General features: G+C 37.8%; 1 protein-coding gene across 3 annotated transcripts in view; it reads right to left on the bottom strand.

Annotated features, from left to right (window-relative positions):
* PDSS2 (decaprenyl diphosphate synthase subunit 2) overlaps window positions 1-25,952 on the bottom strand; it is a 111,821-nt gene that overhangs the window by 45,366 nt on the left and 40,503 nt on the right. For all 3 annotated transcript variants that reach the window (XM_014248332.2, XM_014248333.2, XM_014248334.2), the window contains exon 2: window positions 18,158-18,289. In XM_014248332.2, coding sequence (XP_014103807.2) covers window positions 18,158-18,289 — 132 coding nt within the window. The remainder of the gene's footprint in view (window positions 1-18,157; window positions 18,290-25,952) is intronic.

Raw genomic sequence — 25,952 nt, 5'->3', positions numbered from 1 at the left:
AAGCCAGTTTCCGTAAGCACTGTAGGTGGCTGGCAGTGGAGAGTGAGAAGCCTGACTTGAAGTCAGTCCCTTCCTTAGTGCAGATATTTTGAAGGGTTTTCACTGGTCTTGGCTTCATTGTTAGGGCTACCACAAGCAACCAATTCCCACTTTGTACTCCAGACAGCAACATGCAAGCAAACCAACTTGTATCAGCTCCTGACTAGTGCCACTGATGTGCCAACATGGCCACCACTGTGTCACCACAGTGTAGCCAGGAGCCCTCCAGCCTGGGAGCCAGCTACCCATACCAGACTGCAAGAATCCACATTTGCACCATCATCTTCAGCAAAACGAAGCTCCAACTGCTGAACTTGTGTCTGGCTTACTCCTATAAAGCATCAGTGGCTGAAGAACAGTGATCACAGCCTATAGCACATTTTCCTTGGGTCAAATGGCCTCATCACGCCAATTCCCCTTTCAAGTCACACAGCATAAAAGAAAAATAATCCCAGCCTGGAAACAAAAGCATCAATTATGGAAAATAGGTGACAGAATCCAGACAAAGACCTGGTAAGGATCACTACCTCAAACTCAGTTTAAAAGGAAAAAGTGTTAATCTCAAAAGCCAGAAGGAAAATACCACCAGAATCACTAAGTCAAACGGATGTTTTCCAGTTGCCAGAGCCAGGCAGACAGGCTGGGACCAATAAAGAAGGGAATATCAAGAGGAAACCTGCTCAGTAAGGAGTACATAGCTACTGTAAAAGATCCAGAAACCAGTGACAATGCAGCTGTGTGAACAATGAGAAGCAGGCAGGCTGGGCTGACATGGTAAGAATCCAGATACTCTTGCTGTACAGACAAATCTTGTCATATTGAGACTTTATTAACAAGAAGAATACAAAGAACATTCTGCAAGGGACAGGTATTAAAAGAACAGTGAGATGTGGTGGCAGGCCTAGGTATGTTTTTTAATCCCCACAAACCAGGATATGTGAAAGTTAAATAGCTTTGGATTTTATTTCAGTTATTACAGATTTCATAAGCACCAGAAACTGAAAAAGAGGGAGATATCAATTGCTTTTTCTGTTCTCAGAGATCCTTCCTACACTGCTAGAGAAGAAACAGACTAGAGACATGAGCCAGTACTTACGTAAGTATTGTTAAAAAAAATAGCTTTACAGCTTTGGTTTTATGGCTTTTATATTTTTTAAAGGAAGAATAGCTAGCTTAACCTAACTGATCAAACCAGAGGAAAAACCATGAGTATTCACCCAAAGATAGAAAGAAAAAATTAGTAAGTTATCTGGAAAAAGACTTCTTGGATTACTTGAACACAGACACCAAAAATCAATAATAAAATTTAGAGCCACTAATTTATAAGCATATTGTCAAATTTATAAAATCACATATCATAATCACATTTTAAAATCATTGGTTATCCCTATGGGAAGATTCACATTTCCAAAATGAAGTAAAGCTGTCAACGGCAATATTGTGTTTTTATAAGGCAATTATAAAGATTTAAACTTCTAATAAAAGGCAGGTTGAAATTCCAGCTGGTATCTGCTGTAGACTATATGAAGAGCTATGTAGACTATATTAAGTACTTCATCAAGTAATAGCATGAGCTAAGATGTTTACTTCTTCAAAGACTTACTTCTCTCATTTTGTAAATAACGATGCAGATATTCAGTGTTCAGTATGCTCATGCAATAAGGTATATTGGCAATATTCAGGTATATTGACACTGCATTGACACTAAGTTGAATTTCTAAAAGGAATTTTGCTGGGTCAAGAAATGTTGCATTAAACCTGAATTCTCTATATTAAAGATTCAATTTGCTACAAAGACATCATGTCAGAAAAATTTAGGTACAAGTGAATGTGAGTTCAATACGTTTGTTATATGAAAACAATATAATCCAAACCAGAATACAAACTTTCTTTATAAATATGACAGATAATATTCAAAGGCCTACATTATATATGAGCAATATTTTCAATGATAAAACTAGCTGAATCAGATAGATAAATTGAAAAGGAAAATGTGAATACTTTTTGGAAACTTCTTATGAATATTTCACTATATGACCAAAAAGCCACAAATACCCAATTAAAAAGACTAAGCTGATTAAACAAAAAAAAACAAAAACAAAAAAACAAAACCTGAGTCAGTTATAATTCCTTCCCTACCTAGCTTATACAAACTGAAAAACTGATAGGAATCAATCTAAACCAGAGAAACCAGGCAAAAAAGAAAACGGATAAAGGACTGGATGAGAAAATGCAGAGATGAGAGAGCTGAGCAAAGGCAATTTAAAAATGGATATACTAAAAAAGCCTCAAAACTAAGAACAACTGTAAGAACTGCATCGGTCCTTTATGTAAGGTTAGGCAGAAACAAAACCACATAAAGGCAAGGCACTGTAGAAAACCTGTTATATTTTAAGCAACATATTTACATAAGCAGGTGCTTACATCTCTTAGCCTAGAATTGAATATTGGTCATGAACAGCAAGAGTGGCTAAGATATTACAGTTAGCAGGTCCAGAGAACTTACACTCAGGAGAGAAGGCAACAGAAAATGAGTAACACAGCTAACAAACAGCAAAGAGATTGAACCATCCTCAATATAGAGACAACTGAGCTGGTTCAATATGCTTTACTCAAGTTAAAATATGCAATGCAAAAAAAAAGATCAATCAAAAGACCTCAATGCAGACCACATATATACAAGACCAGGGATTCTTTCAAGAAGAAAGCACCCAAAGTTTGGAAGGAGGCTAAAAGAACACGTAATCTGAGATAATCACCTAAAACAGAATGTGACTGTCGTCAAACAGACCAGTAGGATCCACAGATTATTTAACGGAAGAATATTAGCAAGTGTTTCTGTTAACCCTGAGTTTCTGATAACAGTAAAAATTATCACTTGAAAATTTCAATCAAGAAGAATTTGAGAAAGTATGACTTCTCAACATTTTTGTCCTAACAATCAAAGCAAAGAAAACAGATGAAGTGAAGAACTAAAGCTATTTTATGCATGGAGAAGGCTGATATTGAATCAGTAGATTTGGTCACAGATACTTAAAGGAAATTTAAGCATCTATACTACAGAAAACAAATTCAACAGAATATGCTAATTATCAAGCAAACATAAAATAAGAACCAGTAGCCTGAACCTAAGGAAATCCAAAAAGAATAAAGGGAAGTCACTTTCCAAAATCTGTTACAAAGAGCAATGACAGACTCTCCATCAGCAGTGCCATTGAAGGTAACACCTGATGAACACCCATGGAACAAATATTAAAATTTATTAAAGTTGGGGAAATCCTATGTTTTGTAAGGCAGCCAGTATGACTACCAGAATGATATCTCTTAGTTATTCATACAGGAATGAACAGTAAAGGAAAAAAAAACCAAAAACCCCCAACTTCTCAGATAATAAACAGATGATGACTAGATTTAGCAGCATATGTTGGTCCTTCTATCTGAAAATTGACCACTGGCCAGAAGCCCATTTACCTTTAAGGAGGTATAAATACTTTCAGCACTGAGATTTACAAATACATTTATTTCAGCCACCTTCTTCAGGAGAAACACCAAAACCAGAGCCACTCGGCCCATTAGAGTTACCTCCCATTCCCAGCACAGGAGCACACAAAGCCACCATCAGGCAGGGAACCTGTTCTATTATGGCAGGTATATTAATTCTGTCTTACAGTGCACAGAAAATAAGTATTTCAAAATGTATTTGAAGCAAGTTCTGCAAGAGGAAACAACCTATTCAAGATTCATGTCTGCACATATTTAGGTATCCACAGTGGTAATGCAGCACTAACCTGGGAATACACACAAATATTCCCACTAAGGACAGAAGATAAAGAAAAACAGAGACCTTCTACAAAATTATTTTATGGATATAAGGGTGTGTATTTTACATAAGTATACATATTTTATTTAATTACAGTTTTCCATATAACCATTAGGAGGTTCTAGCCATGCAAGTCACATTTATTAAAGGCAGCATGTCAAATAAGAGTTGACAATTACAGGCTATATCAATACACATTATGCCAGATGGTAATGAGCCGTACACAGAGGGCCAGCCATCCAAAATAATCACACCATTTTCCACAGAAATGTTGAAGAGGTTATGGTTTATTACACAGTGCTCATTAGATATACAGTGGCAGCATTAGCAATTTTTCCTTCATTTGTGTCTCATTTAAGACTCTGCCCCCACAAGCCCATTCAAATTAGTACACAAGGTTAAAATCATTACGGTCAGTGGGAAAAAAAAAAAGTTTTATTTTTATTTTATAGTAATGGTAGATCAAAGGTCCCTGGAATCTATTATTCTCTCAACTATTATCTAACACAGGGTACTAAAAGGAATGAAATTCACTGCCATTTGCTGTAAAGAAAGATAACCAATTTTAAATGGGTAAACTTGGTATTTCTTAATAGCTCTAAGTGAAAACAACAGTTAGGTTGTGACACAAAGTGACAAAAGTCAGAAAACTAAAAGTTGAAACTGAACTTTCAGCCTTGGCTTTGAACTTTCTCATCTGCTTTTCAATCTGCTGCTTTAACAGCATGGAAATATTTAAGTGTCCAAAAGGCAACTCATCCTTCACAGCAGGTGGAAAAAACAGTTGTCTCAAATAACTAGAGTGTCTCTGAGAAAACACCTATAAGATGATTTAAAATACCTTTCTAGTCAGCTGCATATGTTGACTTGCAGTTAGAAAATTACTGTTGGAGACATTTATTTTCCTGCCTTTTTGTGTTTATAGACAGTATGGGGATGAAAAGATGTAATGAGGGGAATGTGAAAATTTGTCAGCACGAGCAAGGATATGTTTATCATTTAAAAATATGCCAATGTCCCCCAAACTCTAAGTGACAGTCAGCATTTGGAAGTCATAAAACTGTAAAAGAGAGGAAGGACTTAAGTACTAGATGTGCCACCTGACTGCGGAGAATTGTCTTACCAGTCCAAGCTCCTCTTTTGAGGCATGCGGCACATCACTCAGCAATCTGGGTTTCCCATCAGGAAGCCACCCAGCTCTCAAGGCCAGGGCATCCTCACACCTCCTTCCTTGGCCAATCCTGCCGAGTTACTCTGCTGCTACACAAAACCTTCAATTATTCATTCAGCCAGATGGCAAAAGAGTGAAAAAAGTCAGTATGCAGGAGATTATGGGAGAGAAAGGTGAGACACCTGGACCCCAGATCCTGCCCCGCTAAGTTACTGGGAGGGAAACAACATTACAAACTCAGCCATTCCTGACCGAGACGTCCTATATCCCCGTGTTTAGAGAAATTTTCTAAAAATTCAGACAGAGTACTTTTACATCCTTTCAAATTCTCAAGAAAGCCAAATGTGGACTTCTTGCATCCTCAGTGAATGCTTAGAACACAAACCACTGTTAACAGCACAATTCCATTAATTTCAGGCAATGCCAGTCTTATGACAACTGAACAGGTACCCTGGTAAAAAAAATGTTCACTGCATTTAGTTAACAACAGTATTTTGCAAAAAGGTCATCCTACTACCTGCCCTTTGTACAACTCATTTTATTACTGACAAAACCACTTACCCTAATAAGGTGGCACTTTTGCAGGCAGACATGAGCAAATATGAAGCAAATATGAAACCTGTGCAATGTGAAACAAATGCAAGCCTTGATTCATTATACGACCCAAAGGGCATCATGCTAATTTAAAGGTCTAAACAGAACACAGCAAACATCATACAGAAGTTTTATAGAGTTATTTCCATGCTAAGTTTCCAGACAATTCAGACTAAGTTTAAATTCAAAAATGAACACCAGCAGCTGACTCAAAAAAAACTGCTCACAAGAAAGCCCATCTCTGCACAACTGCAACTGGTTTGGAAACAACAAAACAACCACTGCTTCCTTAAAACAAACTTATTGTATTTCTAATAGTCAAAGACAAAAATAAGACATTCAAAACTGATAGGGTGAAAGAAGAGCAAGCCAAGAGTTTACAATGGAGTAAGCATGGAGGCCTTCCTTTTGGCTTACTGAAGTGAGCCGAAGTTTTAGGTATTGTAAACGAGAGCCAAAAAAATGGCAAGATATGAGGTGATCAAAAGCTTTGGCAACAGCTGCTATAGCATGGCTTTGGGAAAATGTGATGGTAGGATACACGATGATAGATAGAAAGACTCAGAACTGAGTAACATATATTGACCAAAACCCTCAAAAGATGAGGTATGAGCAAAAGGATTCATTTGTAGACTGGATGACCTAACTATCACCACAGCAAGAATCAGAAGGAACATGATGATGGACAAAATTACATATTTTGTTATGGAAATGACCAACATTCCTTCCCATACGATGACAGCATGTGTCAGCCAGACTGCTTGTGGGCAACACCCAGGGTGCCCATCCATCCAGGATTACCCATATTTGCTCCACAGTCCCTCAACAACATGCATCCTCTGATTATATCTCATGCATCTATTTTATAAGAAATTTCACATCATGGTTTAAAAACAGTTTTGACTACTCTGTGGTTTATTTAGTAAAAATATTTAAATAGTTGCACTAAAACCATCTAAAAAGATATGAAGGGAAATAAAAGGTCTCATAGGTAAATGCAAGAAACAGGCTACTAACAATTAATTTTATGAACATAATTTTTCCTACAATTGATTAGATGTTTCTCAGCCCTGCAAGACTGAAGCATGTCTATAATTTTACTTGCAATGACTATGGGTGACAGTTTGAACCACTATTAACAGAAATTCCCATTCCTGTGCGCTGTCAGCCATTCTGAGACTGCCAGCTTGACTTATTACTTCCAGTTTTTCTCTGAAATCTCTCTGAAGAGTTTGTCTGTAATTGTATTCAATGTAGCTGAAAGATAAGGTGCACTAACCTTGACATTAAATCTCTAGTACTAATGACACCTGAAATACATGGAACCTTTTTATGTGAGAGCAAAAAGAAGGTAACCTTTTTTGTGCCATGAAGAATGAACACTTGATAAATGAACAGTCCTGTTAAGAGAATAGATTGTTCATATGTCTAACTGCACAAGAAAAAGGCATTAAAAAATAAAATGTGAATCACCAGAATACAGTGTACCAGATAGGGCTGGGGTTTATTTTATAACTATATATATATATATATTTTATTATGCTTATATAACAATTACTGCGTAGTCTGAAATACCCATATATATCCAAGATACAGAGGGGTTTAAAAAATCCAAACATACTGGTTGCACAACCACAGATAGCTCATACTATGAAGTAAACCTGTTGTATTCTGAACAGCTGTAACTACATTTCTGTTAGTCAGTAATCAAAAGTATGGCTATCACAGCTCTCCTCTCCCATCCTGAACCTTCAGTGTTCAGAACTGGATAGGGACATTAATACCATACATTAAAATGTTTTTTTATAGGAATACTTTTGCTTTTCACAAAGCAGAAGTATGCAGCAGATGGGTATTGCCTGCCATGTACAAGGAAAGAGACTAATAACTAAAGGGAGACAGCAGACTTCTCAGAGACCTTGCCCCTTACACCAGGTGTGTTGACAGAATTGCCAGCAGGGAAAGGATAATAAACCTTTTGGAGCAAGGCAACGACTGCTGCTTCTGGGACCATATCAGCATAGTAACAAGCATTTGGTGCTGTTGAGGTCTGCAAAGTTTTGTCATTATTATTCGTATATACTTTATGCAAATGGCATACGGTGTGATATTGAGAAAAATGTGTCCTTTGATTACAAAAATGACTTACTATTATACCATTGGCACAATTTCCATCTATTTTTACCTTATTAAAATATAAGGTATCTGAAAATTTCATGATTTCATTTTTCAGTTCTTTCATCCCAGAATGATTCAATTTACACACTTTAGGAAGGGATAAAATGACATCAACCAATTCAAGCAACATTAACCCCAAGCAAGTGATGATGGAGTGACAGCTTTATGATAACAAGCTACCTTCAAGAACAAACTTTATTTCTGCAGTATTCCTAGCAGAGTCCACAAACTAGGATCCTTTCCTGACTGCAGCTAATACTAGAGCATTGCTAAAATTTAATTTGCCTACTGGAACAGCTATGAATGTAGCTGAACTTTTTACACTGGTTTTGTTGCATGGACATCAAAAGCCAGAATGAAATTTCAGCTATAAGAGACTGAAGCAAGCTTTCCATGCAACAGGGTCTAGGTGAAACATAGCAAGCATGAGAAAGAAATCAGAAATACTGTTCAGTATAAAATAGAATTTGTTTAGTTTTCTTCCCTTTCTGGCAATAATAGATGCATAATTTATTTGGCTGCATCTTCTGTTTCCACAAAAATGTACACAAATTTGGCCAAGTCTTCGGAAAAATTAAAAACTAGAAATCCAAATACTTAAATGGACTTCAGGAATCAGGCAATCAAGCTCACAAAATCTCATATGTACCAAACATTCTCCATAATCATGCTGGCACAGCTGATCGTAAGTTTTCAGTTGCTGCAAGCCCTATTAAAAACCCATTGTGTTTCTGATTTTTCTTTTGATTGCATAAGAATCTTCTTAAATAAAACATAGTGAGAATACTATATTGCATTCATATTCTTGAAATCTTGATCCCAACTCCTTATTCCTCTTCTCAAATCATCAATCACTCTTACCTATGTACTCATACATTCACCTTTATACTTGAATATATTAAAAATAACCAAGTTTTGTTGTCCAGGAACACAGTGCTCTGTTCACACCATCAGCATACTATTGCTGCCCTTTTTATTATTGTTTGCTCTAGAAGCATCTCAGAGCTGTCAAACTGCACATGAAAATCTACTAAAGGCCAGAAACCAATGAAGCCACAAGAAATATTCATTCACTTATTGTGATTAGGCTCCAGAACATGCCATTATTTCATGTGGAAGTGAAAGAACACTGCATAATCTTTATACAGTCTCATATTTTCATATACATATACTCATGGAGTTCTCAACCAGCAGATGAAAAATGTTGTAATATCTTCAGTTACATTATATCAGAATAGTGACCGAATCATACTAAGAAAATAAATTAATTAGTGCAGTATGCCTTGTAATACTTAACTTCATACTGCTACAATTTTCCAAGAACTGCAGAAATTTGTACTGAAACTGTGTATCTGCATTGCAAAATTTGTCAAGGGAGATGCTAATAGGACAGAAAGAAGATAAGTGGTACTTCAGCAGGTAGAAAAGCAAGGGAAATCTGTTGGGACTCTAGGACAAATAAATGATATAGATACAGTTATTAAAGAATTTGAAGTGAAGCAATCGGCCACATTGATGTCATAGTTCTGATGGATAAGCAGTCCCCAAAGCTGTTGTGTGCTGTCATCACAGCACTGGATTGTACTCAGGTGATGGTTAGAAATTTCACAAATACTATTACACTTTTTTTAAAGGAAATGTAAAAGTTCTCCAGTAGAGAACTGTTGCAAGGGAAAGGGGAAGATTTTTCAGCACACACAGTTCTGTTGAAGTGCTCTGGTATGTGGCCATGCCATGTCCCAGGAAGGCTGTGCCAGGCCTTGTTACCCACAGGTCCCCTGGTCTTTCTTTGAAAAGCTCCCACTGGGGTGAAAGCAGGGCTTTGTTGCTCCCACAGCTTCTCCTGACCCACTGCAGAATTCCACCAGTGCTGCTCAGGTTTAGTATGTTATGCTTGCACATCACGGCAGTCCAGTTCTCACTTCACAAGCAGTGGGAGGAAGAAGCTCCAAGAAAAGGGAGAGCTGGACAGACAGACAGAGGTGACATCACAATTTCTCCAGGGTAAGCCATCCTTACCATGCCTTCTATGATACTGAAAATTACTTCCTTTTTAAAATGGAAACCAAATACACTTTGTGATGTACTTGCTGAGTTTACCTTGCTCAGCTGTCTAGTGCTGTAAAGACTTATATTGAACAAGATTTGAGCCCGTACCTCTGAACAGTCTTTGATCAGCTCTAATGTAATAGAACTTTTTATTTTAAAAGTGCCTTTTCATTTATTCTGCACTATAAGGAGAAGACCTTTTCTTACTCAACATATAATTGCTGTATTTGCACATGCTAAGTATGCTGAAAACAATAAAAGTTAATGAAGAAAAGTACTGGTTGTAATGAATTAGTAATATAGTTAGATTTGTATTTGGAGTTGATTTCTATTGTTGTGGATGGAAGATGATCAATAGGAATATGTAATCAAGTTGTATGTGTTTTTCATCTCCCGAGACTCATCTTGTAAATGAGATGATGAATCTCACAGGGTTTATCCTGGAGAGAAAAAAACTAAACAGAATAATTTAGAATAACTGCTTGGATTTCCTCTCACTAAAAGCTATGGGAAAGCTACCAAGGACTGGGAGACAAAATTATATATTTCTTGAAGATTATAAAAGATATCACTGCTCATATTTTGACATACTTTTCCCATTATCTTTCAAACAATTTTGTCAAGAGCATTGTACTTATTAATGTACTTAGATAGTGAATATTTTAGGACTATGCATTTTCTCTACCAGTTAATTAGCTAAGCTTCCAAAGTACTTGCTAGTTGGGATACTGCACCTTTGCTGAAAGCCAGCCTTCCAGAAGACAGAAATAAGAACAGTAAGTCCCAAAGGAAATCATTTTTATGATAAAGAGTCCTAATGTGCCCCAGTAAAGGTGAGGATTGATTGTTATGGCCTATTGTTACTATAATTAGAAGTCAAACACCAATTAGCAGTTCCATTAATAAGATTAATCTCTGCAATATCTGCAGCTGAGACTCAGGTCTTGTGTGCAATAAGCCAGTGTGAATTTAAAGTGCAACAGCTACACTGTACTAAAACTCCCAGGCTGAATACTTATATCACAAAAGATAAGACCTCTGCTTTCTTTGAGTTTTGAGCTCCTACATACACTATTGGTCTTACTACATTTTTCTCATTTATTACTTTTTATTCTATTTAAACATTTTCTACCATGATTTAGCAATCACTGATGGGGATAGGTGCAATGGAACATGAGGTCTCCCAAACTGAATCTCAGCCACTCCCTCTGCATTGCACCAAGTCAAGGTAAATTTAATTTAGTTTCCATTACTAGTAAACCCAGAAAAGTAGTAATGGAAATGGGAAAAAAAAACCCAACTTTTTACTAATATAGAAGTACTCTTCACATGATAGAAGTCCATTGTAGAGTTAGGAATCATTTTTCACTTGAAAATATGAAATTAAGAAACAGTCAAATCCAATCTCTGAAGTTAACACCCTATGCAGTTCAGAGTACAGAAACTGAAAGAAGGGCAAGATCTGAGGTGAAGAGTCACACACTTGTGCTCTTTGTATTTTTGTAGGCACCAAAATAATAATCTGTATGGTCTTTCTTTGCTTATTTTTCATTTGTGTTTTACTTTTTACAATAATTCTCAAAGAGAATTTGTCCACAGATATACCTACACCATGCGAGGTAAAAAGAAGGCTTTCATAAAATTTATTAGCAAACAGCTCAAAGCAAGTTATAAGTGTCATTTACACTTTAGCAATACAATAAACCTCACACGTTCACCAAAATTTATTCATGTTTCCCATGGCTAATTAGCCAGGAGGCTTTGTAATAGATTTGCTTTTTTCTTTCTTTCTTTTAAAAGGGGACTACTTTCTTTCCATAGATCCACTGATAATCAAATATAGGTTAATGTGGAGATACATTCCAGTTGGAAGGCATTTAAACAACTATTTAAATTTACAAACATCTTTCAACTTGTCTACAGTAGAAAGAGTCTGCTGACAAAACTTCATTGGTGAGCTGAGCAAGTGAAGATACACTTTTCACAGTAGAAGATCTGTTTTGCCAGAGAGCATTGCTCCTAAAGCAGAAGGCAGCCCTTTGCTACTGTAGCAATCTACTCTGACTGGAGATGTGACAGTCACCTGAGCATGAGCATCTCTCAGCTGTTTGGCTGCATTCACACGAACAGGACACAAGCTACTTGCCAAAAACTGGAGCTCTCAGGGAATGCACAGCCAAAGATGCATATCCTCATGCAGTATTTATTCTGTTTTTCACTCAATGTAGAACACCTTTTACATTTTCTTAATTTCCAGAGAAGGTGTGCTCTCACCTAATATGCTGTTATGCTAAATACATAAAGAGTATTGTCATTTCAGATCTTTCTCACCCATAAAATCCCAGTCCTACAGCAGTCTAGGCCACAGGCATAAGTAAAGTCATTTGTGCACATTTTTGCAGACTGCAAATCTCAAAAGCATACTATAATCAGCATATTACCTTTGAGTTTTTGATTACACCTGTCCATATTTATCTTTGCAGACTGATGTTGTCCAAGGATCATCGTTCACATAAGCCTGGATTCCCTGGAAGCAGCCCGAGTGCTCCTCATGCATACAGCGATTAAAGACTGCTCTAACAAGCACAGCATCACCTCTGTTATGGCTGCCATGGCATGGGTTTTGGATAAGAACAGACCACTGCAGATGGTGAGCTGTCACCTGTGAAAAATAGAAGAGATGCCTAGCGTCCCCATTAATACACAGCAATTTGTCCCTAAAACACAGTGGCATATCCCTAAGACAGACAAGACCTTTATGCTCAGGTTCTTAAAGGAGGCCTTGGCACAGTCACCATTTCTAATTCTGAAAATCTTGGGATGGAATGTTCTTTGGATATTTCAGCTGTCAAATGACCATAAAGACACCTAACAGGCTAAATTATGCCAACATCAGTGTAGCCTCTTGTGAGCTCCATAGCTATGAATGCACACCAATGACAGCATTAGACACAGAGCTGAGGCTACAGGCCAGGATGCTCGCTCATCTGTTTAAAACACATCTTGATTATCACCTTGTGAAGAAGACTGTTCTTGAAAGACCTGACCTTCATGAAGAAATGACCTCATTGCTGACTCCGCTTTCCGAAGGAGGTGGGTCTACAGACCTCCTGATATCCCTTCCAACTTGAATTATCCTGTGAACCTGTGTACTATCAACATCATCTGGTGAACCCTAAAGGAGGTTAATGGAAGGCAAAACTTTCTTTGAAGATGGCATAAAGCTCTTTGGAATACAAGGAAAGGAAATTAAGTTAAGGCAAAGCTTTGTTTTCATATCTAGCAAGAAGCTGGGAAAAAGCTGGGTAGAACTGCAAAGGGACAGAGCAGTATGTCCTCTGTTCTTACAGTCCTTAGATACCTACCCCCTCTGACGTCTTTGCAATCAAAGAAACATTCAGCGAAAAAGAAACCTATGGGTGAATGAATCCTCTGCTTAAGATCTGGATTTAAGTTTTAAGTGTTCTTTAGAGTAGGTTAGAACAAGATGACCACAATATGTGATATGACCACAATGACAAAGAACACGTGAAACCACTCTGTGACCCCTGTGTGCGTGTGTGCACCTCCAAAAAAGGGTACTCAGGACAACTTAGTATTGGAACATGACAAGCAAAAGACACACCACCATAACAAGGACTTGGCATCTGCTGCCAGCTTACTCTTAAACTGGGCTTTTATTGGAAGCAGAACCAATGCTGATTCCAAAATAATTTCTAAACCACTAAGGAAAAGGAATCTATGTTCATGATTCCTGTCACTACAGTACTGCCACTACTCTTCCAAGCAGCAGGAAGGACTCTGATTCAGAGACAAGCTTATTCAGTGAGTACCTTCTTGTAGTGAAGCATGTTCTTCTTGCAAAGTGATGAATTCCTGGAGCTGCAAAGGTCAGCTGCATCATCCCGAGGAAGAAGGTGCAAGGACAGAGCCCAGTATTGATAGTCCAAATCCAGCAATCTGCTAGATTTAGCAAGTTTTAGTACAGAACTGAAATAGTACTTCCTATATTCTCATTTCAATATTTCATATTGATTAAAGTCTTTGCTTGTCAATGACCATAGGATCCACCAGTGTGAATGCACAGGCAGATTTAACTGAAAAAGGATTGTTTTGAACCTCTGACAAGCATCCAAGGAAACTGCAGAGCTGACTCAAGAGATGTCAATACTAGAGGGTATTTTTCAAATTGGCACTAATAAGAAAAAAAGAAAAAAAGAAAAAAAGGAGAAAAGGCAAAACAGAGAGAAGAAAATAACTTGCTGTGTTAGAGCCAAGGATTCCGAGGGCTGAAGAGATGGCCCAAGTTTGTTCTTTGGTGTCACTTGCATTTTAAGTTGCAATACAGAGGCTATGTCAGGCATTCATTACTCAATATAAAGCCAAGGAGATCCCCAGTCAGTAGTGTATGCAGTGACAAACATGAACAGAAGAAGATACTACTTTGGGTACTTTGAGAGAGGACCCAAGCCAGTCTTGGTATCTTCAACTGTGAGAATGTAGCTCCACCATGAAGCATAAAGTTGTCAGTGTTCAGAAACCACACAATCCTGGAGTTTCAATTTTAATTACAATTCAATTTCCAGCAAGTAAAATAACAGCAAGCTGCATGCTTCCCTATCCAAGTGAGTTTTGCTCTGAGAGAAGGCAATGCAGTGTCAGACTCTAGTATAATCACCAGTTAGGAAATGGATCTCAAAACCCTTATGAAGCTCTAGCCTTCTGTGTCACATCTGAGGTACTCTCTGACACTATTAGCATGATAAATTCGATTCTGCCTAAACCCAAATGTGAGTTCTGCTTTCTCTTTAGCACAGGAGTAAGGAGTTTCAAGGCAATATGGGATGCGTGCTTTGCTTGAGTACAGGCATTGACATCAACTCTTACACGGTAGTGGTTGCATACTCTGTAGTGAGTGCTACAATTGATCCTTGTATTTGCATTGCTTCTGTAGCCAAGGAAATATTTTCTTTAATGCTAAGAGACCAGCAGAAAGTTTTAATTTAGGAAATCTCTCCAGCAGCTGAAATTGAGCTGTTTATCATGCTGCTACTTCTCTTCATCCTCTTTTGGGATCACTAGTGCTGAGCTGGAAGTAAAGCCAGGTTCTTTTCCCCGCCAATAGGAATAAAGTCAGGTTGCTGCCAACACGACAGGGAGGTGGCTGAACAGTGTAAAGCATGCCAGGCAGGCTTTTATAACACTTCCTCCCTTATCTTCAGCATGGCTCATAAGGCAACCAGCAGTTACTATGACACCCTTGCACACAATGACCCCCAAGGCCCCAGATTAATGCAGGCAGATCACGACTCTTGCAAATTATGAAGTGCTAAAGCTGAAGGCAACGCTGGCCAGAGGCAGCACCATTCAACTACACTAGCCCTGCTCCTTAACTACCTAAATTGTAATCCTCATTATTCTGGAAAAGATTGTTCTCTGGTAGCAGGCATTAGTTTTGTTCCATTGTGTACCAGTGAAAAACAGATGCCAGCTACGAAACTAGATTATCTATTTTTATACATTTAGGTCAATTGTCCCTTGAATTGACATATCTAGAGAACAACAGAATAGGATTTTTTTTTTCTATTCCAAATTCAGCTCTCAGTATCTGTTTTAATTATAATTTTTGTATTACTTTATTGTGATTTAAGAATATGAAATAGTGAGAAGAGGTTATGCAGAACATGCCAAATTCCAGGATGAAAAAGTCTACCATGTTGTTCTTTAAAAAAAAATTAAATTATCACAGTGTTACATCTTCCTGGTCACAGATTGTACATTTAGTGTAGTACCAGTTACAGAGGACCGATGTAACCTGGCTATCTACTGCAAGACTGAATATTTAAATACAGCACAAGAACTGGTTCCAACACAAACACTGGAAAAAGAAAGACTGGGCTGGTGCAGTTGCTGACAAGTACTGGAACAACTTAGCTCATGCTCAGATTTCAGAAATGCAATTAATCACTACTAAGTATCCTAAAATCAAGTGAGCCATATCCCAGCTAATAGTCCACAAGATAATGTTCACAGCACGTAAGTATCAGGCAGTGAAGATGCTCATTACAGTGCCAGAAATAATATTTCCAGCAAAACATTATATATAAAGATGAAGTAATTATATGGCATGGCAACAAAAAGAGCTGTATAGATTACAGCTGAGCTGGAGATCTGTAAGAATCTATTTCCAAAAAATACTATCCAAAGCTGAAGACATATAAGCAATAAAGGATTAAGCATATTTCTTCATATAACTGAGGGATATTCTTTGCCTTTGATATATATGTCAAATATACACAAACCATATATAATTATATTGCAACCAAGACAGCAGACAAAAATGCATTAATGGAAAACAACATCCTTTTGTTCGTCTCCAGGAGAGGGCAGTTTGTAAAACACTACTTGTAACACATGTTAAAAATATCACAAAAACCGTTTAAGATGACAACTTTACAAGCCGCCTATTCTCTTAGCTATATACAACGGAGAAATGGAAATCAGAAATTAGACTCCCATATAAATAAGTGTAGTTGGAAAAGTACCTTATGTAAAGAAAGAACTGCAAAGCCAAAGCCCACAGCAACTTAAGTAGGGGGCAAGAGCTGACCATCATGACACAAAATGAAACAATCCAGTGGCATATTTGCTTATATTTACACCATGCTGCAGGACTTCAAGTGTCATTGAAAATCCATTTAAATTAACAACTCCACAGTCATCACTTTTGAAAACAGTAATGAACCTTAAGTGAACTTGTGTGGGGCATATTCCAAACTGCTTCGTTTTTGGTGTACCTTTGTAACTCTGAACTAGATATTGTAATGGCTATTGACTTGCTCAAACTTAGATTATTAGGCTAGATTTTCAGCTGGTTGAACTGGCACCATTCCAATGATGTCCATTTACACCAAATGGCTCATTATTAATTCAAGGTCTTATTTGCTCCTTAATGAATACTTTCACTAGTCACCTTCCCAACGGCAGCTTTAAATGCTCAAACTTTACCTGCATGGCCAGAATCATCATACTCAAGAACTTAGTTATCAAAAAAATAATACCTTTTCTCTCTTTTTATGAGGCATACTTAAGGTAAATTTTTTTAATCATTTACAAAACAAACTAAAATACTTCCTGTGCCATAATTAACAAACTAGAATTATGCTTTCATACAGCACCATTTGCATATAAATATAAAAATTTTACAACCCTAAGGGGACATTATGGATGAAACAAAATAAGAATGGAATTAAACAGCTAAAGAGACAACACAGCTCTCCCATAACAAGCCTGCTTTACAGCCTTGTCCTTTTTATTATTTTTTTTTATTTCTGCCTGTACTAGCTCTCATATATTTTCCTTCTCTGCTTTTTTAAGATACTCCATAGATTTTAAAATTTGTATTTGTTTGGTTTTTCCAATTCTATTATACTACCTCTGCATTTTGAAACAAATCAGGATGTAAACATGTCACTAAGCTTGTGCATCTTCACTTAGTATATTACAGAGGTCAGAACCACAATTGACAAAAAATACAAGTCTTGTTTCCACAACCAAGAACACATAATTTTTCAAAAGAATTTTAATAAATTCAAATTTTTCAACAGATCTCATTACTTACTTCAGTGGAATAGCTCACTGTCAAATATACAAAGGAGAGCAACCACTGATTTTCATAAGTGTTGTTACTAGTACTATGAAAATTAGTTTAAAAGCCTAAAAAATATTTAGGAACTCAATGAAGCTGAAATGTCGCGGTGAGAGCCTAAGGAACCATAATGGTAGGCTCAGTAAATCTGCTGTGGGAGGTGAAAACTTTTTTCTACACAGCTGCTGCATGGGAAAACATCTTCAAACAGGCTGTACAAAAACTTCTGGGCTCAGTGAGACCAACTGGCATCCCACAAGGCTGGCATCTCACTCTGTTAATTCTAGTAAACAGGTGTACCCAAATTACATTGGAGGAACTCAAAATAAAAATAGTGTATTTAAAAATATTTTCCAGCATTGGGGCTTTTTTTATTCCAAGCACCTCTTAATGTAAACTTTCAACTAACTACCTTGACGCAAATGTTTTCAATTTGGTTGTGCCAAAACCCACAATTAAGATACAATAAGAGTTATACAAAGAGTATATGGTTTTCACTGTGGAAAGCTTATAATAAATCTGAGGAACAAAGGTTTGTGATTAGGTAAGTACTGATTTTCCTTACTGGGTGAACAGGCCACTTAGGATGCTTTGATACCACCAAGAAATTGCCCACCAACATCATAGCATATCATACTTAGCATATCATACTACATACCTGGAGTAAATTCCACTGACCATGTCATGCTGGAAAGAGAGTTCTGCTGTGCTGGGTCCAGCAGCTTTGGAAATAAGCAGTACGACCAAACCTCGCATCTGTAAATTGTTTCGGCTATCGTACACAAAACCCCTAAAACAGGAAGAAGAAAAGAAAAAAAGAGATATTTTCACAATCCATGTTCAGTAGTTGTACCAAAGTGGAGAAAAGACTTCAGGCTGCCATCCATTCATCATGTCTTTAATATTCATGTTAGCAAGGAAATAAGTTGCAATTATGAATCATGATCTTTGTCATCCTTTACCTGACACTTACAATGAAATCCTACTATTGCAGGGAAAAACAAGTATTCAGGATTGAATTAAATCTTTATTATTTTCAAGGAGCAGCATTTCTCTTGCATTTCACATCATGTGATGACAGAAGTATTTCAGAATAATTCAATGAAATCTACTGTAACAGTAATATAATAATATAATAAAAGCTTTCAGTTTCTTGTCTGAAGTGAAAAAAAAAAGGCAAAACCCTCCTACTTCATGAGAAGAAAGGCAAAGGAGGAAAGGTACAGCCAAAATCTATATATAACCTGCTGGAAGAAAACTGTTTAGTGGTTGTGAACAAAGGGCAGAGTACATAAAACAACTAGGAAAACAACAAAAATGCAGAAACTGATGAAAAATGTACAAAAAAAGTTAGAGACAAATGAAGTCGAGATGAGCTGGTTTAAACAAAAAAATCTGTTTCAAATGCTACAACTTTGAATTTGGGGTGAAAACGAAACTGCACCCAAACTCATATTCGCTGAGATCAATTCCAAATAACCATTTAGGTATAACACTTCAGAATTTAATTTGTTTTAAAGTGAGCTTTGCTTTCCTTTTTGTCTGAAATGTCTCCAACCGTATTCCTCCTGTCCTTGTCAAACTTGCTTTCTACTTCCTACATTCATTAATACAGATAAATAGCTAGACAAAAGGATAATACACTCCAGATGCTATTAAACTTTGCAAACTAATTTCCAATAAATAAGAGTCAATATCTCTGATATCATCTAAATATTTGTTAAATAAAACACATGAAGAACTACATCGCAAATTCACTAAGCACTTTAACTCATCTTCTATACATATCAGAGTATAATACAGTATATATCTATACTATATCAGTATAATTTTAGCCCTAATAACTGAGGGAAATCAAACCAGAACTGTCTTTAAATCAGCTGAATGAAAAAAAAATCTAAGATGTTGATCTTGCAAGTATGTTTGAATAAAGAAAACAGTGCATGCAATCTAAAGTTTCATTTGGACTTTTGTCATTACATGTACACTCTGCAATACAAGTGTACCTTCTGTATACTGCTTCATTAACACAGACACATAAACATGAAAAAGAATCATTTAAATAGCACCTTTCTCTGTCAAAGTTCCTGCACTACTGCAAATAAAATGACTTCTTGGGTCTTTACATCCTGTTTTACAGTGCTGAGGAAATGGTCCGAACTATTCTCAGAGAAGAATGAGCAGCACCACCCAGGTAGCTGGTAATAATCAAATTCTGGGATTGATCTTCACATCCACATTCACACACCCAATTCCAGGCTAATACTCCTCCCTCCAAGAGATACCCAAGCTCCTACTCACTGCAGCTACACCTTACAAGTGCCATGATCAATTAAGATAAGAGGAGGCCAGTATGGCTTTTTACCACAACCCACAACACTTCTAGCTCTGGTGAGATCTAACTAGCCAAATGAGGCCATGACTTCTGTGCCTTTAAAATCTGCTCACATCCTATTTGTTTCACCTGCAGGCTGAAAGGCTGGCCCATCCTGCACAAGTCAGGTGTGCCCATGTTCACAGCAACCCTGACCAGAATAACATAAAAAGCAGTAGAAGGGAGATTCTATCTAAGTTTCCAAAGCAGAAATCTTTTTTTTTTTTTTTTTTTTTAGTTCAGCCCCCCAGTACTTCCCAGCCACTCAAACCCACGAAAGATTGCTCAGACCTCTGCTCAAGGGCACACGCACTGTGGTCATGTGATATACACCTTTATTTTGTTTACTGGGTACACGTAGTGAGAGATTTTAAGAAGGAGGGGGACAACTGCTTGCCTTCAGCATTCTGTGAATTTGTCACCTGCATATTTCTATTCTCACCAAACACACGAATGTATAATTTGTTTCTTACCATGCTCCAATATACAGTTAACAGAATGCAGCCAAGGCAGTTATACACTTAAAACTATAGATTTCCAAAGTCAGAGCCACAAAGAACATTAAATTACACAGGAAAAAGACAGAAAATACATATAATGAATAATACATACTGAGTATGCATCCTGTACACAGAATTCATAATTGTTTGTGGTGGTCTAAGTACTTCTCTGGCTTGAACTTCAGTTGACCACCTTACTCACAACCACAGAAGTTACACAGACGATGCAACTGAATTAAAATATATCTCCTCAACACTATTTAAAACTCCATAATTTTTAAAGAAAAGTAGTTTTAGGAAAAAAAATTGCTTTTTTCCACACATATATGTGGTAAAATTAGAGTGTATTACTAAAGGCAGAGATATCATAAGACATGAATAACGCTCTAAAAAAATAGCAAATTATAGTGATACTCTGAACAATCAGAACACTTTTGCTTTTTCATGACCAGTGCTCTACAGCTTGTCAAGTGACAGGATGTTACAGAGGTAGATGCCAAAAGTGCTCAGCACAGGAACATGGAGAACTGGACTTTGAATAAACCACTGCCTAGACAGACACTAGAAGTGAAGCACTTTTACCTGATTCAGACTAGGTAAGGAACAGAAGAAGAAAATTACCTCTATTGAAAATACTCAGTCTATAGCAATAGCAAAAGCAAGTGTTATGGGCTGTTCAGGGGGTTTGCAACACCACTAGCAATGAATACTTTACGTTCTTAGCAGAAAACTGTTAATGAAAAGTGCAGCTGTGGGTGGGGGGAAGAAGAGAACATAAAAATCAAGTAGTAAGGAGCAATATGTCTAGCACTGCTACACCTAATCATACAGCCTCTACGTTACATATAGTTTGGATGTAATTTCAGACAGGATTTTCTATGAATTACCAAACCAGTAGTCAAAGTTTAACTCCATTTTCAAAACATGTTGTGTTACTGACATGTAACATATCCACACTAAAGCAAACCGCATTAGACTTGAAACAAATAAAGCCCCCGGTGATCATCCTTTAGACACTAGAAACTACTGCAGCTACTTGACATGGCTTCAGGGGTCACATTCACATTCTGAATTAAGCTCCCCAGAGATACCCTGCACAAGTAACAGCAACACAAAAGTCTTCCAGATGGTGCAATTAGTCTTGATGGGTATGTGGCAGGAGACAGGTGCCTCCGGGGAAAAAAGTGAACTAAAAGAAACCCAAGTGAAATTGCGCACACAGAAAAAAGATACATCAAGCTGACATTCTTTTGGAAAACCTCTGCTGAACAACACAAATGCATGCATAGGGTACCCAAAAAACCCCCCTCAATCATTAGCACAATTTTGCTTCCTCTTAAGTTTACAGGCTGGGTATCTGCAAATGACATATTTCATCCTTCGGGGACTGCATACCAGAAAAAGGTAGGAAAGTCAAACACCTCTACGTTTCAGTTTTGGAATTCAGAATCTGGGAGAGGGAAAGGCATTTACTCTAGATATTATCCGTGTGACGGAGTAACCCAGTTGAAAATTGGCAGATTCACAGTTTTAAATACAGCACAGTGTTCACCGAACAAAAAACCACTTAAAAAATCAAAAAATCCATCTTACAGCACAGGGGAGAAGCGCCTGGCTCCGACACATGCGCGCTGTGACACTGCACACGCACAAGAGACTCACACCACCCACTCAGGCAGTGACACTGGCTAATAGCTAATGTGCTGCAAATTACACCTCCTACTACCAGGGTCCGTCTGCTGCACAGAATAAATCAAGCGAACATTTCACTTAGTGCTTTGTGTATTGCTCGACACGTGCAGCTATTTCAGTAGAATTTCAACCTCCAATAACGGCCAGGTTTAACTCCATCGGTAATTTACACTTTTATTAAAATAAAAATCTGCTATTCATTGCAAGCGTCATTTGTATCAAATATTTAAATACCGCAAAGATTTCAAAATTATTTGCATGAGACAAAACCACGTTCCTAGCACTTTTATTCATCATATTAAACTGTGAATTTAAACAATAGAGAGGAAACATGGCAACTATAACAGTTACTGTAAGGAAGAGCTGGACATAGGGATAATTTCATGGTACCAAAAGGCAGTAAAAAAAACGCCTGCACAGGCAAGTGTAAAGCCAACTGACTGCAAGTGGGTGTAGCAGAAGAGACCATACTCATGGGTACTAGTGCTAATTCAAATTTAATTAGGAAGAATGCAGAACAAATTACCCAACAAAACTGATGTGAAAAGGTATTTTGAGAGAGACAAAAAGATGTTGCTAAATGTTTAGATAAATGTTAGTGCTGCCCAAATGTCCTGCTCATGACCCAAGCAAGCAGGAGCTGTGGGACTTGCAGCCCTTCCATCAGTTACCCCACAGGAGCCCCTCCAGCCCCACCCAGGTGTGTTTGGTGGCCACAGAACTGATGGACAGATCACTGTCCTCCTCACACCTTCTGGTCATTTTTACCCTTCTTTTCCATGCATTCTATTGAAGGTGTCCCACTGACAAGATCAATCGTTTTGTTTCAGGCCATACACAAGCCCCGTGTAGTTACCAAAGGGAAGGAAAAGAAAGATGAATTCCATTCCTCTGCCTTCCCTGTTCAGCTGTCAAACAAAAGGAGGGGGGAAAAAATGATCTGTTCACACAGCTCTAATAAAAAGCAGCTGGGAAAGTCTATAATACAACCAAAATCAATTACACTGATGAAGAAGATTTATAAGCATAGGATAGTGTCATTGAAAGCCCAGACTAGTTTTAGGCTGAATTACAAACTATTCTGAAAACCCCCTCAATTCAAACTGACAATTCCAGATGTGACAATATAAACAGAGTTTTCAGTCTGTAACATCTAAAGAAAGTACCTTCCGTCTTGCTCAGTATAGAAGGGTTATCAGGATGCACTCATAGTTACAGGTGCAGTTACATTTTAAAAATAACACAACTCATTTTTTCAAAATTAATTATAATAGACAATTCTATAGCTATCACTAGAGGTAAGGCATGGAGCTACTTGGCAAGATTCTTGGCTTCCTTATTAGAAATGCAAGAAATACCAGCCTCAGGGCTTTTATCCAATTTGCTTTATTAATGACTTGTCAGAAGTAAATAAGAAAAAACTCTCTGACATACTCATTTTTTAAACGGATGTTAGACCACTGTATTATTGATGTGCATATCTCAATCATAGGATTCACCATCTGACCATACGATCACAGTCAAACATGCATATATTTAAATACTGAGAACATCAAAAGTTAAACATTTGGTATATGCTAACAGCAATCTACATCAACTTGTTTTCACCCACTACTCAAGTTTTCAAGTATTTATTAAATATCATTTTGCATATCTCTCCAGAAAACATTAAAAACCCTGACCCATTCCAACTTCCACAGCCAGATCTGTAGAGGAGAATCAGCCTTGTCATGACATGTGCTTTGAGCACAATTCAGAAGGGGAGAGGACACAAACTTACTTCACATGGAGAGAACAGAATTTAAAAATGTGATTCAAATTAAATATACAGGTGAAATGAAAAGACAGAAGGGGGGATGCTCTGCAACCCACATGCCATCTCAACTCAAAAGCCCACTAGAGGCTTCAGAGGAGAATGTTTGTTTTAGAAACTTATTCTTGGATTTGGACAACTAAACATCTCTTTGCATATGGAAAATGACTATTGAAGTTTGGGGAATTTCCTTCCCTGAAAAACAGACTTGTGAAAAATGGGATGGGGCTCATCATGATTATGTAACTGCCTGGTAATGAAAGGGTTTGTCCAGTAAGGGCAGACTTGTATAATGAGTCGCACCAGGCTTGGAGGAATTTATGTTCCTGTCCCACTTTGCAGGAATATGCTTTTAGACCAGGTTACAAGGGAGTCTTTAACAGCCCCCGTGCTCCACCTGTTTCTGAGAAATAAGGGGTCTCACACCATTAGCTTTGTGAAGCCAATGATAAAGAAACACAAGATTTCACAGAAAAAACACCAAGCAAAACTCTGGTGTGAAGAAGACGGGCCTGTCTCTGCACTAGATTTTCACCCAAAGGCAAAAAAATTAGGAAGGTATTTTAGAAGTGTGGCTTTCACTTATGACACAAGGAAACTTCTTATTAACTTCAACTGTTAGCTGGTGTGATGCTTAGAGAGTAAAAAGCAAGCCAAAACAGTAACTTAGTTGTTGCAGTGAGGATTACTGCAACAAACCTTTGGTTCCCTGACTCCAGGGTCCCAGTGATGCAAAATAAATAGGAGCAGGAACAACGGAGATGACCAAAAAAGAAAAACATGTTTAAGAGAAAAGAAAATAGGGGACTATGCCCATAAACCATACAGAGAAGTGGGTCAAACTCCAAGGACCAGGACTAGGGGCTGACACAATACATAGGGTAGGTCTGAGGGCAGAGTCTGAGGGCATGGATCCAACCACAAATTGGGGTTAGAAATACGCAAAACACTGTGACAAACAGCAACCAATCAGGGGAGAGACCTGGGAACATTCTCGAAGCATGACCCCTTATATGGGGTGACTTTAGTAACTTATTATGTGCCATAAGCTCCTTCTCTTTGCCATAACTTAAACAAATGTTTCCCAAGGCTTGAATTTAATGCCTGTTTTTTTTCTGGGTGAAGTTTAGCTGGCTTGGATCCCCAGCCAGATCCATTCCCACATGTGCAAAACAAGAATGGTTGTGGTCCAGTGAGGAAATACTTGCCTGGAATTTATGCATTCGTAGCTATGCATCTACAGGCAGAGTCACTGAAAAACTAATACAGAAAATGTTGTATCTGTGCTTTCACTTGGCTACTCTTATGTTGTGACGTGCCTCGGGGAGGCAAAGAGTTACTTTCAGATAAGCATTGTCCCACCCCAAACCCCTTGTGAAGGGCGGCCCAGGAGTTCTGATTGGGTTTGAGTCCCTGGGGGGTTTCTCCCTTGTTGTGTTTTTAGTGGTCCCTGACCCTGAACTCCACCCTCAAAGGTGGAGACCCTCAAGAGTTCTGACCCTCAAAAACCCCTGCTCAGCCTCTGCTCGGGGCTCTTTGTTCTGGATCTGAGTTTGTTCCCACGCTGAATAAATGGTTTCATGAACCAAAGCCCATCTTGTTGGTGTTCCATGCTGGTCCCCAGAACCCTGCGGCTTCTCTGGACAAGATCCTGACGTAGTGGACTGCAACACTCTTAGGAGTACTTGGGAATGAATTGCAACCCAGGTTTTCAGTAAAAAACAGGCCTCAAAACGCTCAGTTCCACAAAAGCTGTAGCGTTTTTGGGCTGCAAAGAACTGTATAAATTTGGGTACCTTTCCTTCCATTTTATGAAGTCTCAGACACTTACTAGGCTGGAGAGAATGACTAAAGATCATTTAAAATACTGCTTGTACAAAATTCAGGTGTTCAAGAGTTCCAGAAATGCATGTAAACTGTGTCTTTAAAACATTAAATATGTTTTTCACAAACTGAACAGAAACATAACAAAGATAATTTTCTTTGCTTTATCTTGGAAGAAGATTGCAAAAGCGTAGCTTCTAGAACAGAAGGCTCCTAGAAGAAAACTCCTGGGGTTCTTTCCAACTCAAGT

The sequence above is a fragment of the Pseudopodoces humilis genome, chromosome 3 (genome assembly GCF_049639895.1).
Source record: "Pseudopodoces humilis isolate 2021_Gansu_Grassland_sample_001 chromosome 3, ASM4963989v1, whole genome shotgun sequence".
Lineage (NCBI taxonomy): Eukaryota > Metazoa > Chordata > Aves > Passeriformes > Paridae > Pseudopodoces > Pseudopodoces humilis.
The sequence above is the reverse complement of the archived record's forward strand: the minus strand, read 5'-3'. Positions and strand labels throughout refer to the sequence as shown.